At 36.6% G+C, this 14,052-nt stretch overlaps 1 protein-coding gene across 2 annotated transcripts in view; it reads right to left on the bottom strand.

Annotated features, from left to right (window-relative positions):
* Nucleotides 1-10,187, bottom strand: part of VSIG1 (V-set and immunoglobulin domain containing 1) — a 47,498-nt gene extending 37,311 nt beyond the window's left edge. For both annotated transcript variants that reach the window (XM_037167118.2, XM_037167117.2), the window contains exon 1: nt 10,096-10,187. In XM_037167118.2, the coding sequence (XP_037023013.2) occupies nt 10,096-10,144 (49 nt within the window). In that variant the 5' untranslated portion in view covers nt 10,145-10,187. The remainder of the gene's footprint in view (nt 1-10,095) is intronic.
* Between the last annotated feature and the right edge of the window lie 3,865 nt (nt 10,188-14,052).

Raw genomic sequence — 14,052 nt, 5'->3', positions numbered from 1 at the left:
TTATCTTTCAGTACTTTGTTCTTCTCCTTTTGTTTTTCCTGTTTTAGTCCTTCTTCCCTTATTCCCAAACTTATCACTTTTTCTTCCCTTCTCCTGCCTTTTTTTGTTTGTTGCTTTGTTTTCTTTTACCCACAAGAGACAAAAACAACTGGGAACTGTGAAAAGACCAGAGTGAGACCCAAAGAGGGGGCACCCCAACAATAGAGACAGAGGGACAAATTTCACTTTGCTATAGCATAGAAGCCACAAGTTGCTGCACATTTGTATTTTTTATTATTCTCACTCCTTTTATATTTTAATAATATCTTTGTATTACTTCTCTACCGGCTGTGGCTGTAAATATCATAAAATACTCTTCTGCTGTCATAAACAATTTTGCCTCCCCCTCCAACTGATCACACACACACACACACACACACACACACACACACACATGAGTAGGTGGAAGCGGAGAAAATCAAGGTACCTGAAGGAGACTTCACCACTGAATTTCGCAGGTATTCTACCACAGAAGTTCACACCATAAACCCAGGGAGTCAGAACAGATCAGTTTACGATGCTGAGGCTAAGAAGAAGAGTCTCACAAACAATGGGAAGACAATAAAAGACTCCCCAAATGAAAGAAAAGGAGGAAGCCTCGGAAAGAATGTTAGATGAAAGAGTCATCTAAGAAGGAGGAAGCAAGTCAGCTATCAGATATTGAATTCAAAGCACTAGTTATCAGGAAGTTCAAAGAGCTCACAATGAGCTACCAGAAACTACAGGGGAGCTACAATGAACTCACCCCAAACTATATCAACATGAAAAAGGAAATAGAAACTATCAGCAAAGGCCAAGAGGAAATGAAAAATACAATCTCTGAACTGAAGCACACAGTAGAAGGAATTAAAAGCAGGATCAATTAAGCAGAAAATCAGATCAGCGAGTTGGAGGACAAAGTAGAAAAAAAGTAGCAGAAAGAGCAAGAAAAGGAAAAGAGGCTCAGAAAGAATGAAGAGGAATTAAGAGAAATGCAAGACAATATGAAATGTAATAATATCCAAATAATAGAGATTCCAGAAGAAGAAGAACAAGAAATAGAAAACCAATTTGAAAAAGTAATGATGGAAAACATCCCTGATTTGATGAAGGAAAAAAATCACACAAATCCATGAATCACAGAGAGTCCCAATCAAGAGGAACCCAAAGAGACCCACTTCAAGACACAACATCATTAAAATGGCAACATTCCAAGACAAACAGAGAATCTTAAAGGCAGCAAGGGAGAAAAAGGAAGTAACATACAATGGGGCCCCAATAAGGTTAGCTACTGACTTCTCACTAAAAACACTCCAAGCAAGAAGAGAATGGCGAGAAATATTCCAAGTAATGAGAACCAGAGGCCTTCAACCAAGGCTACTTTACTCAGCAAGGCTCTCAATCAAGACAGAAGGCCAAATAAAGAGCTTCTAGGACAAAAGAAGTCTAAAAGAATACACCTCCACCAAACCAGCTCTACAAGAAATGCAAGAAGGACTGCTTTAAGGAAAGTAAGGAAAAGAGAAAGACAGAGAGGAACATAGGTACAAAAATGGCAATGAATAAGTACCTATCAATAATAACATTTAATTTAAATGGATTAAATGCTCCATTCAAAAGACACAAAATAGCTCAATGGATAAGAAAGCATGACCCACACATATGCTGACTACAAGAGACCCACCTCAGGTCAAAAGACCATCACAGACTGAAAGTGAAAGGCTGGAAACAAATTTTCCAAGCAAACAGACAAGAAAAAAAAGCTGGGGTAGCAATTCTCATATCGGACAAAATAGACTTCAGAAAAAGGACCATAAAGAGAGACCCAGAAGGTCACCTCATTATATTCAAGGGAAGAATCCACCAAGAAGACATTAACATTCTAAATATATATACACCCAACATAGGAGCACCCAAATATATAAAGAAAATCTTAGAGGACTTCAAGAAAGATATTGACAGCAACACAATTATAGTAGGTGATTTTAACACCCCACTGTCAAAAATGGACAGATCCTCTAAACAAAATATCAAAAAAGATATTGTGGCATTAAACAACACCCTAGATGAAATAGACTTAATTGGTATATATAGAGCCCTTCATCCCAAAGAAGCTAAATACGCATCCTTTTTAAATGCACATGGAACATCTTCAAAGATAGACCACATGATAGGACACAAAACAAGCCTCAACAAATTTAACAAAATTGAAATCATACCAGGAATCTTCTCTGACCACAAGGGACTGAAATTGGAAACAAACCCGAAAGAAAAAAAACCCAAAACACCCAAAATCATGGAGACTGAATGGCATGCTATTAAAGAATGAATGGGTCAAGAATGAAATTAGGGAACAAATCAAAAAGTTTCTAGAAACAAATGGGAATTAACTCAGACAAACCCCAAACTTATAAGACACAGCGAAGGCAGTCCTGAGAGGGAAGTTTATAGCAATACAGGCCTATCTTAAAAAGATAGAAACATTTCAGACAAACAACCTAACCCCATGCCTGCAAGAACTTGAGGAACAACAACAAAGACAGCCCAGAGCAAGTAGAAGGAAGGACATAAGCAACATCAGAGCAGAATTAAATGACATAGAGACTAAAAGCACAATTGTAAGGATCAATGAATCCAGGAGCTGGTTTTTTGAAAAGATAAAGAAAATCGACAAGCCATGAAGTAGACTAATCAAGAAGAGAGAAGACCCAAATGAACACAATCAGAAATGAAAGAGGAGAAATTACAACTGATACCACAGAAATAGAAGGAATTGTAAGAAATTACCCTGAAGAATTGTATGCCAAGGTTTTGAAAACCTAGGTGAAATGGACAAATTTCTAGAAAAATATAATCTTCCAAAACTCAATGAAGAAGCAGCAGAAAGCCTGAACAGACCAATAACAGCAGATGAAATTGCAGCAGTAATAAAAAATTCCCATCACACAAAAGCCCTGGACCAGATGGTTTCACAGAATTCTACAAAGCATTTAAGAGCTAACCCCTATTCTTCACAGACTATTCCAAAATATCCAAAATGATGGAAGTCTCCCAAACTCTTTTATGAAGCCAGCATCATTCTAATTCCAAAACCAGATAAAGATACAACAAAGAAAGAAAACTTCAGGCCAATATTGCTGATGAACATAGACACTAAAATCCTCAGCAAAATATTGGTGAATCAGTCCAACAATACATGAAAAAGATCACACACCATGACCAAGGGGGATGTATCCCAGGGATGTAAGGATGATACAATATTCACAAGTCATTAAATGTAATACATCATATAAAGAAAAGCAAAAACAAAAATCACACGATCATATCAATAGATGTGGAAAAAGCTTTTGATAAGGTACAATACCCATTCATGATAAAAACACTCAGCAAAGTGGGAATAGAGGAAGCATTCCTCAGTATAATAAAGGCCATATATGAGAGACCTACAGCCAACATCATACTCAATGGGCAAAAACTAAAATCCTTTCCACTAAGATCAGGAACAAGACAAGGTTGTCCACTTTCACTAGTTCTATTCAATATAGTATTGGAAGTTTTAGCCACAGTGATTAGGCAAGAAAAGGAAATAAAAGGCATCCAAATAGGAAAGGAGGAAACAAAACTGTCACTGTTTTCAGATTTCATGATAGTGTACATGGAAAATCCTATGGACTCTACCCAAAAACTGCTCAACCTAATAAATGAATTTGGCAAAACAGCAGGATACAAAGTCAATATCCAGAAATCAAAGGCATTTTGGTATAGTAACAATGAAACCGCAGATGCTGAAATCAATAAAAAAATCCCATTCAATATAGCAAAAATAAAATAAAATATCTGGGAATAAACCTAACTAAGGAGATAAAAGACCTGTATACAGAAAACTACACAACACTGAAGAAAGAAATCAAGGAAGACATAAACAAATGAAAACATATACCATGTTCATGGATTGGAAGAATTAACTTAATCAAAATGTCCATACTACCCAAAACAATTTGCAGATTCAATGCAATACCTATTAAAGTACCAATGGCATATTTCACAGACATATAACATACACTTAAAAAATTTATATGGAACCATAAATGACCCCGAATAGCAGCTGCAATTTTGAGAAAGACAAACAAAGTAGGAGGGATCACAATAACTGATATCAAACTGTATTACAGGGCCACTGTAATCAAAAGAGCCTGGTACTGGCATAAAAACAGGCACATAGACCAATGGAACAGAACAGAGAGCCCAGAAACAAACCCAACTCTCTATAGTCAATTAATATTCGAAAAAGGGGGCAGTAACATAAAATGTAGTAAAAATAGCCTCTTTAACAAATGGTGTTGGGAGAACTGGACAGCTACGTGTAAAAAAATGAAACTTGAGCACCAACTTACACCATACACCAAAATAAATTCAAGGTGGATAAAAGACTTAAATATAAGCTGTGACACCATTAAAGTCCTAGAGGAGAACGTAGGCAGGAAAATCTCAGATATTTCACGCAGCAACATTTTTACTGATATGTCCCCTAGAGCAAGGGACATAAAGGAAAGAATAAACAAACGGGATCTCATCAAAATTAAAAGCTTCTGCATGGCTAAAGAAAACAGTATTAAGATAAAAAGAGAAGCAACTGTTTGGGAAAACGTATTTGCCAATGATACCTCAGACGAAGATCTAATCTCCAAAATATACAAAGAAATTACACGACTCCACTCTAAGAAGACAAGCAACCCAATTAAAAAGTGGGCAGAGGACTTGAACAGACAGTTCTCTAAGGAGGGCACACAGAGGATCCAGAGACACATGAAAAGATGCTCAATATTGCTATCTATCAGAGAGATGGAAATTAAAACCACAATGAGATACCACTTTACACCAGTCAGGATGGCCATCATAAACAAATCAACAAGCAACAAATGTTGGAGAGGTTGTGGGGAAAAGGGGACCTTAGTTCACTGTTGGTGGAATTGCAGACTGGTACAACCACTGGGAAAAACAGTGTGTAATTTTCTCAGAAAACTAAAAATGAACATGCCTTTTGACCCAGCAATTCCACTGTTAGGAGTATATCCTAAGAACCCTGAAACACCAATCCAAAAGAACATATGCGCACCAATGTTCATAGTAGCACAATTTACAATCGCCAAGAGTTGGAAGCAACCTAGATGCCCATCAGTAAATGAATGGATTCAAAAACTATGGTACATTTACAGAATGGAATTCTATGCAGCAGAAAGAAAGAAGGAGCTCCTACCCTTTTGCAACAGCATGGGTAAAACTGGAAAGCATTATGCTGAGTGAAATAAGCCAGGCAGTGAAAGATAAATACCATATGATCTCACCTTTAACAGGAACCTAAACAGCAAAACAAACAAGCAAGGAAAATATAGCTAAGGACACTGAAATACAGAACAGGCTGACAGCGACCAGAAGGGAAAGAATTTCAGGGGAAAAGGGGAAGGATTCACAGGAACAAGTATAGAGGGCACTTGGACAAAAACTAATGTGGGGGAGGGGAAATGGGAGCGAGGTGGCGAACATTGGGTGGGTGGGCTGGGATGGGAGTATAAGACAAAACTGTACTTGAACAATAATTAAATAAATCTAAAAAAATAAAATAAAAGAATATACATTTTGTCCTATAATAGGTAAGAACTGGCAAGACGATACATCCAAACCATTTTATTGCCAAGATTTTCATACTCAGGATGATAATCAGTTCTTAGATTCTGAAGAAAAGATGGTTTTCAGATATTGTCCACCCCTCTTATAGTGACAATATAATTCAGAGCTAAAAACTGTATATTTCCAGATGAACTTTTAAAAAATGTTACATCATTCCATTGGTACACATTACTTAAACCTTTGAGATCATCCTCTAGCCCAGCACTGTGCAAGAGAACTTTCTATGATGGTGGAAATATTTTATCTCTGTACGGTCCAATTCAGTATCCATTATCCACATGTAGTTATGGAGCACCTGAAATGTGGCTAGTGTGACTGAGTAACTTGGTTTCTAATTTTATTTAATTTGAATTTATTAAATTAAATAGCCACATAGTGCACAGTGCAAATTTAGTCCTAAAATGGAGATTATTCTGTCAAGGGGAAAAAAACCCTCCCCTTCCTTTGGATCAACTTTCTCTAAACTGAGAAACTCTTAAAAACTGAAAAAAGGCAGAAAAATCTCTACATTAACAAAACTGTGAATAAGTACCAAAGTAAAGGTTTTCAACCAAAAATAAAGTACCAAAAGTACCAAGTACCAAAAATAAAGAGTTCAACCCAGAACTCTGGGTTGAAACAAAATTTAGGATTGCAATTTCACTCATGAGCTGCCTGATATGAAGAACACAAAAGCCCACATTCGTAATTGAAATATGTGTGACTGACAAAAGTGTCATGATTGTGGGGTGGAGGAAGGCAATGGGTGGAGGTGGAAGAGGGTATAAGGGGTATAAATGGTATTGGAAAAAATAAAATAAAAAGTAGACTATTAAAAATTCAGTGCCTATTACTAAAGGAAAATAATCCAAGGTGTATATACTTAAATTAATCAATATTCTAAAAAGATTTTAAATTCCTCATGTTTTGGTAGTGATTTTCATTCATTTTTTTAACACCTACAATGTGGCAGGCACTTTGCTTATTGGGGGGTATTATTCTTCTAATATAGCATAGCAAAAAGTTCACCAAATAGTCATATTTAGCCCCACGCATTTGAAGTGATTTAATTTTTAGCAAATTCATGTGAAATTGCATCATTTTCAGTTAGAAGATAATATAATCAAATGATCACTGACATTTTGGATTTGACTACAAAACCAAAGTCCAAATATATTACTGCTTTAAAATGCATAGCATATTCCTCCAAAAAATAGAAAATAATCAACATACATTTCCAAAAGGTGACTAATATGTATTACAAGCATGCAACATGATATGCATAAACTTTTTAAAGACGACATCTTTGAAACCATTTTCCAAAAATAGAATTTAGCCTTTGATTTCCTATGGAGTCATCTGAAAGGTTTTGATGAGAATAAAATCTGTCTTGCATAGTTGTAGAGAAAATTGATTTTAAATACATATGTGAGAATCATTTCTGGATCTTTGGAGTTTGGGAAAGTACTTCATTCTTTTATTTTTTAGCTTTATTGACATATGATTGCATAGAACATTGTGTAAGTTTAACGTGTATAAAGTGTTGATTTGATTAAAAGTATATGTTGCAAAATGATTACCATCATAACATTAACTAACACTCCATTATATCACATAATTACCATTTCTTTTTTGTGGTGCAAACACAAGATCTAGTCTCTTAGCAACTTTTAGGTATATAATACTGTATTGTTAACTATGATCACCATGCTGTACTTTATATCCCCAGAACTTATTCATCTTATAACTGGAAGTTTGTTCCCTTTGACCAACATACCCACATTTTCCCCACCCACCCATACTGGTAACCATTATTTTACCCTCTATTTTTATGAATACAGGTTTTTAAGACTCCCCATATAATTTCAGTCATAGAGGATGTCTTTATCTGTCTTATTTCACTTAGCATATTGTTTTCGAGGTCCATACATGTTGCAAATAACAGGATTTCAAAAGTAATTCATTCTTTCAATAAATATTTCCTTTGTGCCCATTACATGGCTGGCATCATGCTTGACACAAAAATTGTGACCAGGAGACAGGTTCAGCTAGCCCATCAAATTACACATTGATGGAAACCTCACAGCCATCTCTGGATCAACTGATGGACACTACTAATGTCAGGTATAGACTGAAATGTTTCTCTGACTTCTACACCTATGTAAACATGGAAAACAGCAGTATATAATATTATGCCACATTACCACATCTAGGCTGACACTATCATATTTTGATTTGGGCCAGCTAGATTGTGTATATGTACATGCACAGTATATACTATATGCCAACAAAACCAATTATGCAGTAATTTAAGAACAAAGGCTCTGAAATATTTATTAGTCACTCTGATTGGGCCTTGTTCTAAAAGTTACAATCAAGTAAGACTCTGACATCATGTAAGTGATTTTTTTAAACAATAAAAATTGCATACAAGGTATAAACCCAATTTTGTAATCTCACATATACACTTGCAAAGGAAAAAGAAATTTGCCCAAATCTGTGGTAAGATCGCTTGTGATTTTTATTTTCTTATCTGAATATTTCTATATTTTCCAACCTTTCTACAATTACCACACATTACATTTATTATCAGGAAAATTTATATATATATAATTATATACACACACACACACCCACACACATATATATATGTTAGTTACAGTAAAAAACACTCTTTCAACTGTTCCAAAACTGGTGTCTAGTATAGGCCAGATGAAGGCCTCACATAGGGAAATAGGTATGACTACAGGTGTGATTTTAGAGGGCTGGTGTAGGAGGCCAAAGGGCTACCCAATTAGTTAATTGGAAGCTCTTTAAAGGAAACAGAGACATTCACTGTGTAAAGTTAAGGTTTAAAATGAATATTCCTGGGCAAAAGGGAAAATAGTAATACTTGTTCTCAGCTGGATGGAAATTGAAAAAGACGGCTTTTTTCCAGCTGTAAATCTTGGTTAGATCACTGGATACACTCAATTTTGCCTTTTTTTTTTTTCAATCGTTGTTTAAGTACAGCTGTGTCCATTTCCCCCTACCACTGCCCCTCACCCCCCCACCCTCAATTCCACCCCTCCTTTGGCTTTGTCTATGTTGCCTTTTGGTGAATCCATAGAATATGTTTGGTTAAGCATCTTGTAATGAACATTTAGAAAACTTTTACTAAAAATCATATGGTTTTGGAAAGTAACATTTTAATTATGGTTATAAAAATAGTATAATATTTTTTGTAGAAACCCTGGAAAATATGAAAAAGGTGGGGAATAAAATAAATGTCATGTATGATTTTATCACCCAGAGGAAATCACTATGAGTGTTTTGGTGTATAACCTTCTAGTAATTTATTCTAGGCATGTGTATGTATCATACTTTTTCACTTAATATTTTATCTTGAGCACTTTATTATGTCATTAAATATACTTAGTAAACCTCATGCTAATGACTGCCTAATATTACTGATGGATTAAAGATATCATTTTAGGCCCTGGATGGTGTGGCGCAGAGGATTGAGTGTCAGCCTGTGAACCAAAGGGTAACAGGTTAGATTCCCAGTCAGGGCATATGCCTGGGTCCCCAAAAACTACAAGTCCCCAGTAGGGGGCGTGTGAGAGGCAACCACAGTTTGATGTTTCTCTCCCTCTCTCCCTTTCCCCTCTCTAAAAATAAATAAATAAATAAAGTATTTTTAAAAATATATAATTTGGGGAAGAAAGTATATTATTTTATCTCCTGTTGACCTAATATATAAGAATAAATTTAAAATATATCTGGTATTTGAAAAAACTAGCCAAGGAATTTTTCTGAACTACTGATCATTTATGAGTCTAACCAACATCAGCGTTTTAACTCTAAAAGTGATTTTGTTCTCCACAAATCCCTGAAAATACCCATATCATGCACAATGATAAACCACTCACATATTTCCCAACATACAGCCTTAGGCCTGAAAAAGTACAAGTCCCTAAGAACTGTTAGATAGGAAAGCATTGCAGGGGGCCTCTCAGCCAGGCTCTGCCTGCTGTAGCAAATTAGGTCCATCACAAGGAGGTTAAAGGAAATAATACTCAAGTAAAAACAAAACAGAAAATATCCTCAACATAAGCTTGAGCTTCTGAATGAGTTCATTTGTTCAGATTCCAACCTCAAAAAAAAAAAAGGCTACTGTGATTTGTCTTTAAAAATATGTTTAAATTCAGAAGCTACAGAAAACAATTTTATTTACAGGCTGCCCATCTCCCAAGTCAGCATAGCACATATTTTCTAAGCAAAATTTCTGAACATTATTTTACTCAGAATACTAATCATAATTCTATTCCAGTACAGGTGGGGAACATTCTCTGTAAAAATTTACAATTTCAGTTTAAAATGAAACTCCACTCCCAATTTTCTTTGGTGGTTTGGCAATTCTTTCCTTACCTGCAAGGCAGTTTAGGATCAGAAAGACCTTCCAAAATGCGAACACCATTGTGTTGAAGTTCGTGTAGTGTAGCTGGGGACCAGTAGCTGGCCTGGGCTAGGCTGAGTCTCAAACTGGCTTCTTTAATCACACTGAGGTTTGGGCAGGCTTATCTGTGGGCATCACTGAGCAAACAAGTTTTTTCAGGCTTGCGTATTGGGTACAGAGCTTTTGCAGAGCAGATTTCTGTTTCTTTGAAACACTTTTCATGGGGCGTGTTTCCTTGATATATTTGCTACTATGTTAATAATAAACCCACGTATTTAAATTCTTCAAGTTCTTTGTACACAGACTCTCTAAGCTTTATTGTTTAAAATCAATTTTATTAAAAGTTATACTTAGGGGGGAAGATACAGTTGGAAGAGAGCCTATGCAAATAAAAGCTGACAAGGCTAATTAATTTCAAATATTTCCATAAAAGTCTTAAAACATTGATTCAGTAACATCCTTTTACAAATTAGGTTAGTAAATTATTGGTGCTCTAAGATTTTCTCAGGAGACGGAGTTCACAAAAAGAGTGCAGGGATTAATTATGAAGCAAAAAATAATAATTTCTATGTGAATAAACTCTGGACATGTCACACTTTTTTTAAGCCCTGGCAGTTCTCACTACCCTCCACCAAAACTGGCAGTAAAATGAATTCCATGCTTCTGTTTTCTGGGTTAGAAAACTCACAGCATTTATTCACTTACCTAATTTTGCAAAATCAGATGAGGGAAAAATGCTTTAAGACTTCCATTGAATGAGTCTGAATTTTTGTACTGAATAGGGGCTACAAGACTTCCTTGGAAAGGAGGTTCGATAGGAGGGAATGGGAGGCTGTACAGGCGAAAAGCCTTCATGTGAACAAGAACTTCTAACAGTGTTCCTCTTGTGCCTATGTTACCCTCAAATACGTAAGGGCCTCCTCCTCTGTCTTTTTCCATATAGTCTTGAAGTCCTGCTGTTTATATCTCTGTAATGGCTCTCAGATTTGTCCTTTCTCCAATCTGCTGTTTCCATCATGGACCAGGTCCAGATTCTCAATCCCTGGCCTACTGTAGCAGTTCCCTAAATGGTCTCCCTTACTTCTTCCTCCTTCATACTGTGTACCAACCACACACCAATGTTCCAACCCTGATCAAGCTTCTTCAATAACAGCATTATGAACTATTTCATCAAATCCCAAGTCCTTAATCTGTATTCCCATGTTCCCAAATCTTGTCCTCACTTCTTTTTAATTTAAGACATATTATTTCGCCTGAAAAATGCTCTCAAGATTTATTGCCTCAAAAGTATTCAGTCAAATGAAATATGTACAAGTTTCAGAGATATGTTGTATGAACTGTAATTTATGGGAAATGTTTTACCCCATCTCATGTTAGCTAAGCCAATTCCAATACTGCTTCTCAGAAAGACATTTTTGCTTCTATGAGGCCTGATTTCTTCTCACAGCCTTTGCTGTCCATGCTCCTATCTGGTGCTAAAGCTTGGTTCCAGGTGTCTTCCATCATTACTTAAATTTTCTCATTCCTTATATGAGGAGGCCCCCCCCAAAAGTAATTATCTTCTGGAGGGTGGGACTCCTGAAGTACAGGCTTCCCCCCCTAGGTGAGTGTTTTAGGAATACATCTGTATTAATGGACCAGCTGGTGTTGCTGTGAGAGGCTGCATTTGGCTTCAGTGAAGTTTTTTGAAGACTCTTTCAACACATTTGCCCATTTCATGGATGATTGACGAGCACACCTGCCCACACTGTGCTGAGTGTTCAGTAGTTTTTAACCAAAAATGGCATGACTCTCTTGACCCACCCTTCCTCTTTACCCAATCTCTCCCCACCCACGTTTTTTTTCCATTTCCCCAGATGAAAAAAGTCCTCAAAGGCAAACATTTTGCTGATGTGGAAGAGGTGAAACAAAAAATGGCAGAAGCACTAAAATGCATCAAATTTGAAAAGTTCAAAAATTGTTCTGAGCAGTGGAAAAAACATCTTGATAGCTGTATTGCATCAAATGAAGAGTACTTTGAAGGTGACTGGAGTTTAAACATGTAAGAATAAATACATAATTTTTATAAATAAATTCCAGTTTTTTTGGCCTCCCCTTATATTATCTAAACATATTCTTAGTACAGATCAGTCCTACTGTCTGACATGAAAATTTTGGTGAACCTACGTAACATCCTTGTCAGGACTCCCCTTTGGATAAATTCGCATCGCTCATAGATCCAATATTCTACAGTTGGCACTTGATTGCTCTCTAGTTGTTTCCTATTTATTAACTGGGCCTCTCCTAAATCTAGTGACTGTGAGGCCCCCAGGTCAGGGGCCAGGTCTTATATAGGCAGTTTTCAACTTAAGAAAAGGTGTGTCCCAACATGGACTGGTAAGCTCAATGACTGGACCCAACAATATACATTCCTACCGAAGGAATGCTATAAACAGAAATCTTATTCCCAGGCTTAGGTGCATAATGTAGCACTGCCTTGAATTCTTGGTACTGGGCCATATAGGGTAGATGAGGAGAAGGAGCAGCAGACAGCAGAGAAAGAATATTCCTTTCCCTTTCTAAGACATTGATTGTATGCAAGGCAACATTTTTCCCAAATAAATATTGCATGTGTTTGTCACTTACCTTACTTTATACCCCCCACCCTAAAGACTCACTGACCTACTGTCTACCTAGGTTTCCCTAAGGAAAGATCTTACTCTCCAGGATATTTCATGCTTTATAATTACTTTTTTCTTTCCAACCTTATTTCTTCCAGAAACATATTCCCTCCCTTGTATAAGCAGACATTAGCTCCAGGTCAGAAGGGAATCAATTGCTATGAACATTCCCCAATCTGGTTGCACTATTAAAAATAAAATGTGTGATTTCCCCTCAGATAAATCTCTGTCCAGAGTATTAGGCAATGCAATAAAGAGAAGTGGTCCGGGGGAGTTTTTATAGAGAACATCTTGTAGGGCAGCACCCTGGAGGTCCACACCAGCTCTTCTCAGCCTTGGTTCTGCCTTTACTTCTGAGTCCGCCAAGTCTCCAAAGGATCAATTATTTGTGTAATGGCTTCCCTGGAGGTATTAATGAGTTTTCCAGTGGTGAGGAGCTGGGATGGGGTAAGAAATTCCTAAGTCAGTAAGCCAGTGACTTCTTATGTTTCCTTCCATGACCCATAGCTTACTGTAGTAAAATGAGCATAGTAAGGTGAACATACGTAAAAGTAGGATGCTTTTGAGAGTGAAAGGGGCACTATTAATAATTACATGGGAGAATGTAAACTGTAATGATTCCAGGCAAACCTGGGCATCTGGCCACCTGCCCACAGTGCTAAGTACAAAGCGAACACTAAGCAAGCTTGTTCATTAATTCAGTATGTCCAAGTTGGTTGGCCCTGGGATGCCTGCAGTAAGGAGTATGATTTAAGGCTACTGCAAAAACCCATCTGCACCAGAATATCTTATAAAACATAAGACACTCTAGAATATTAAGGTAAAATGCCAACACTTGTATTATGTGGGACCTAACTTGAATAGGTAGAATTCAGTTAAACTCTCAGAGATGATCTAGACTTTCTGTTTCAGTCTGAATTTTGATATTATTGACTATTGCTCAAAAGAAGTGGGTCATTAACTGGCACATGAAATATTAAATATCAAATTTTTATAAGAATTTATAATTTTTAAACTGCTTTTCCATTTTACCTTCACAACTGACAATAAAATAAATAGGGCAAGTATTATCTACGTTCTCTCTATGAGAAAACGGAGGCTCAGAAACATTGTCTCTTTGCCAAGGCCACATAGTACGCATTAGATGCTGTCCTTCCCTTCACACCACATGGTGACACAGTATCCATGTAATTGTAACAAATATGCTACTGACTCCACATTTCTTCTTTGGGAACTTTCAGCAGAAATTTGCAATGTTTGACTTATCCC

The sequence above is a fragment of the Artibeus jamaicensis genome, unplaced genomic scaffold (assembly GCF_021234435.1).
Source record: "Artibeus jamaicensis isolate MK-2021 breed Jamaican fruit bat unplaced genomic scaffold, CSHL_Jam_final scaffold_461, whole genome shotgun sequence".
NCBI classification, from domain to species: domain Eukaryota; kingdom Metazoa; phylum Chordata; class Mammalia; order Chiroptera; family Phyllostomidae; genus Artibeus; species Artibeus jamaicensis.
Note: the sequence above shows the minus strand (reverse complement) of the source record. Positions and strands in the feature narration are given on the sequence as shown.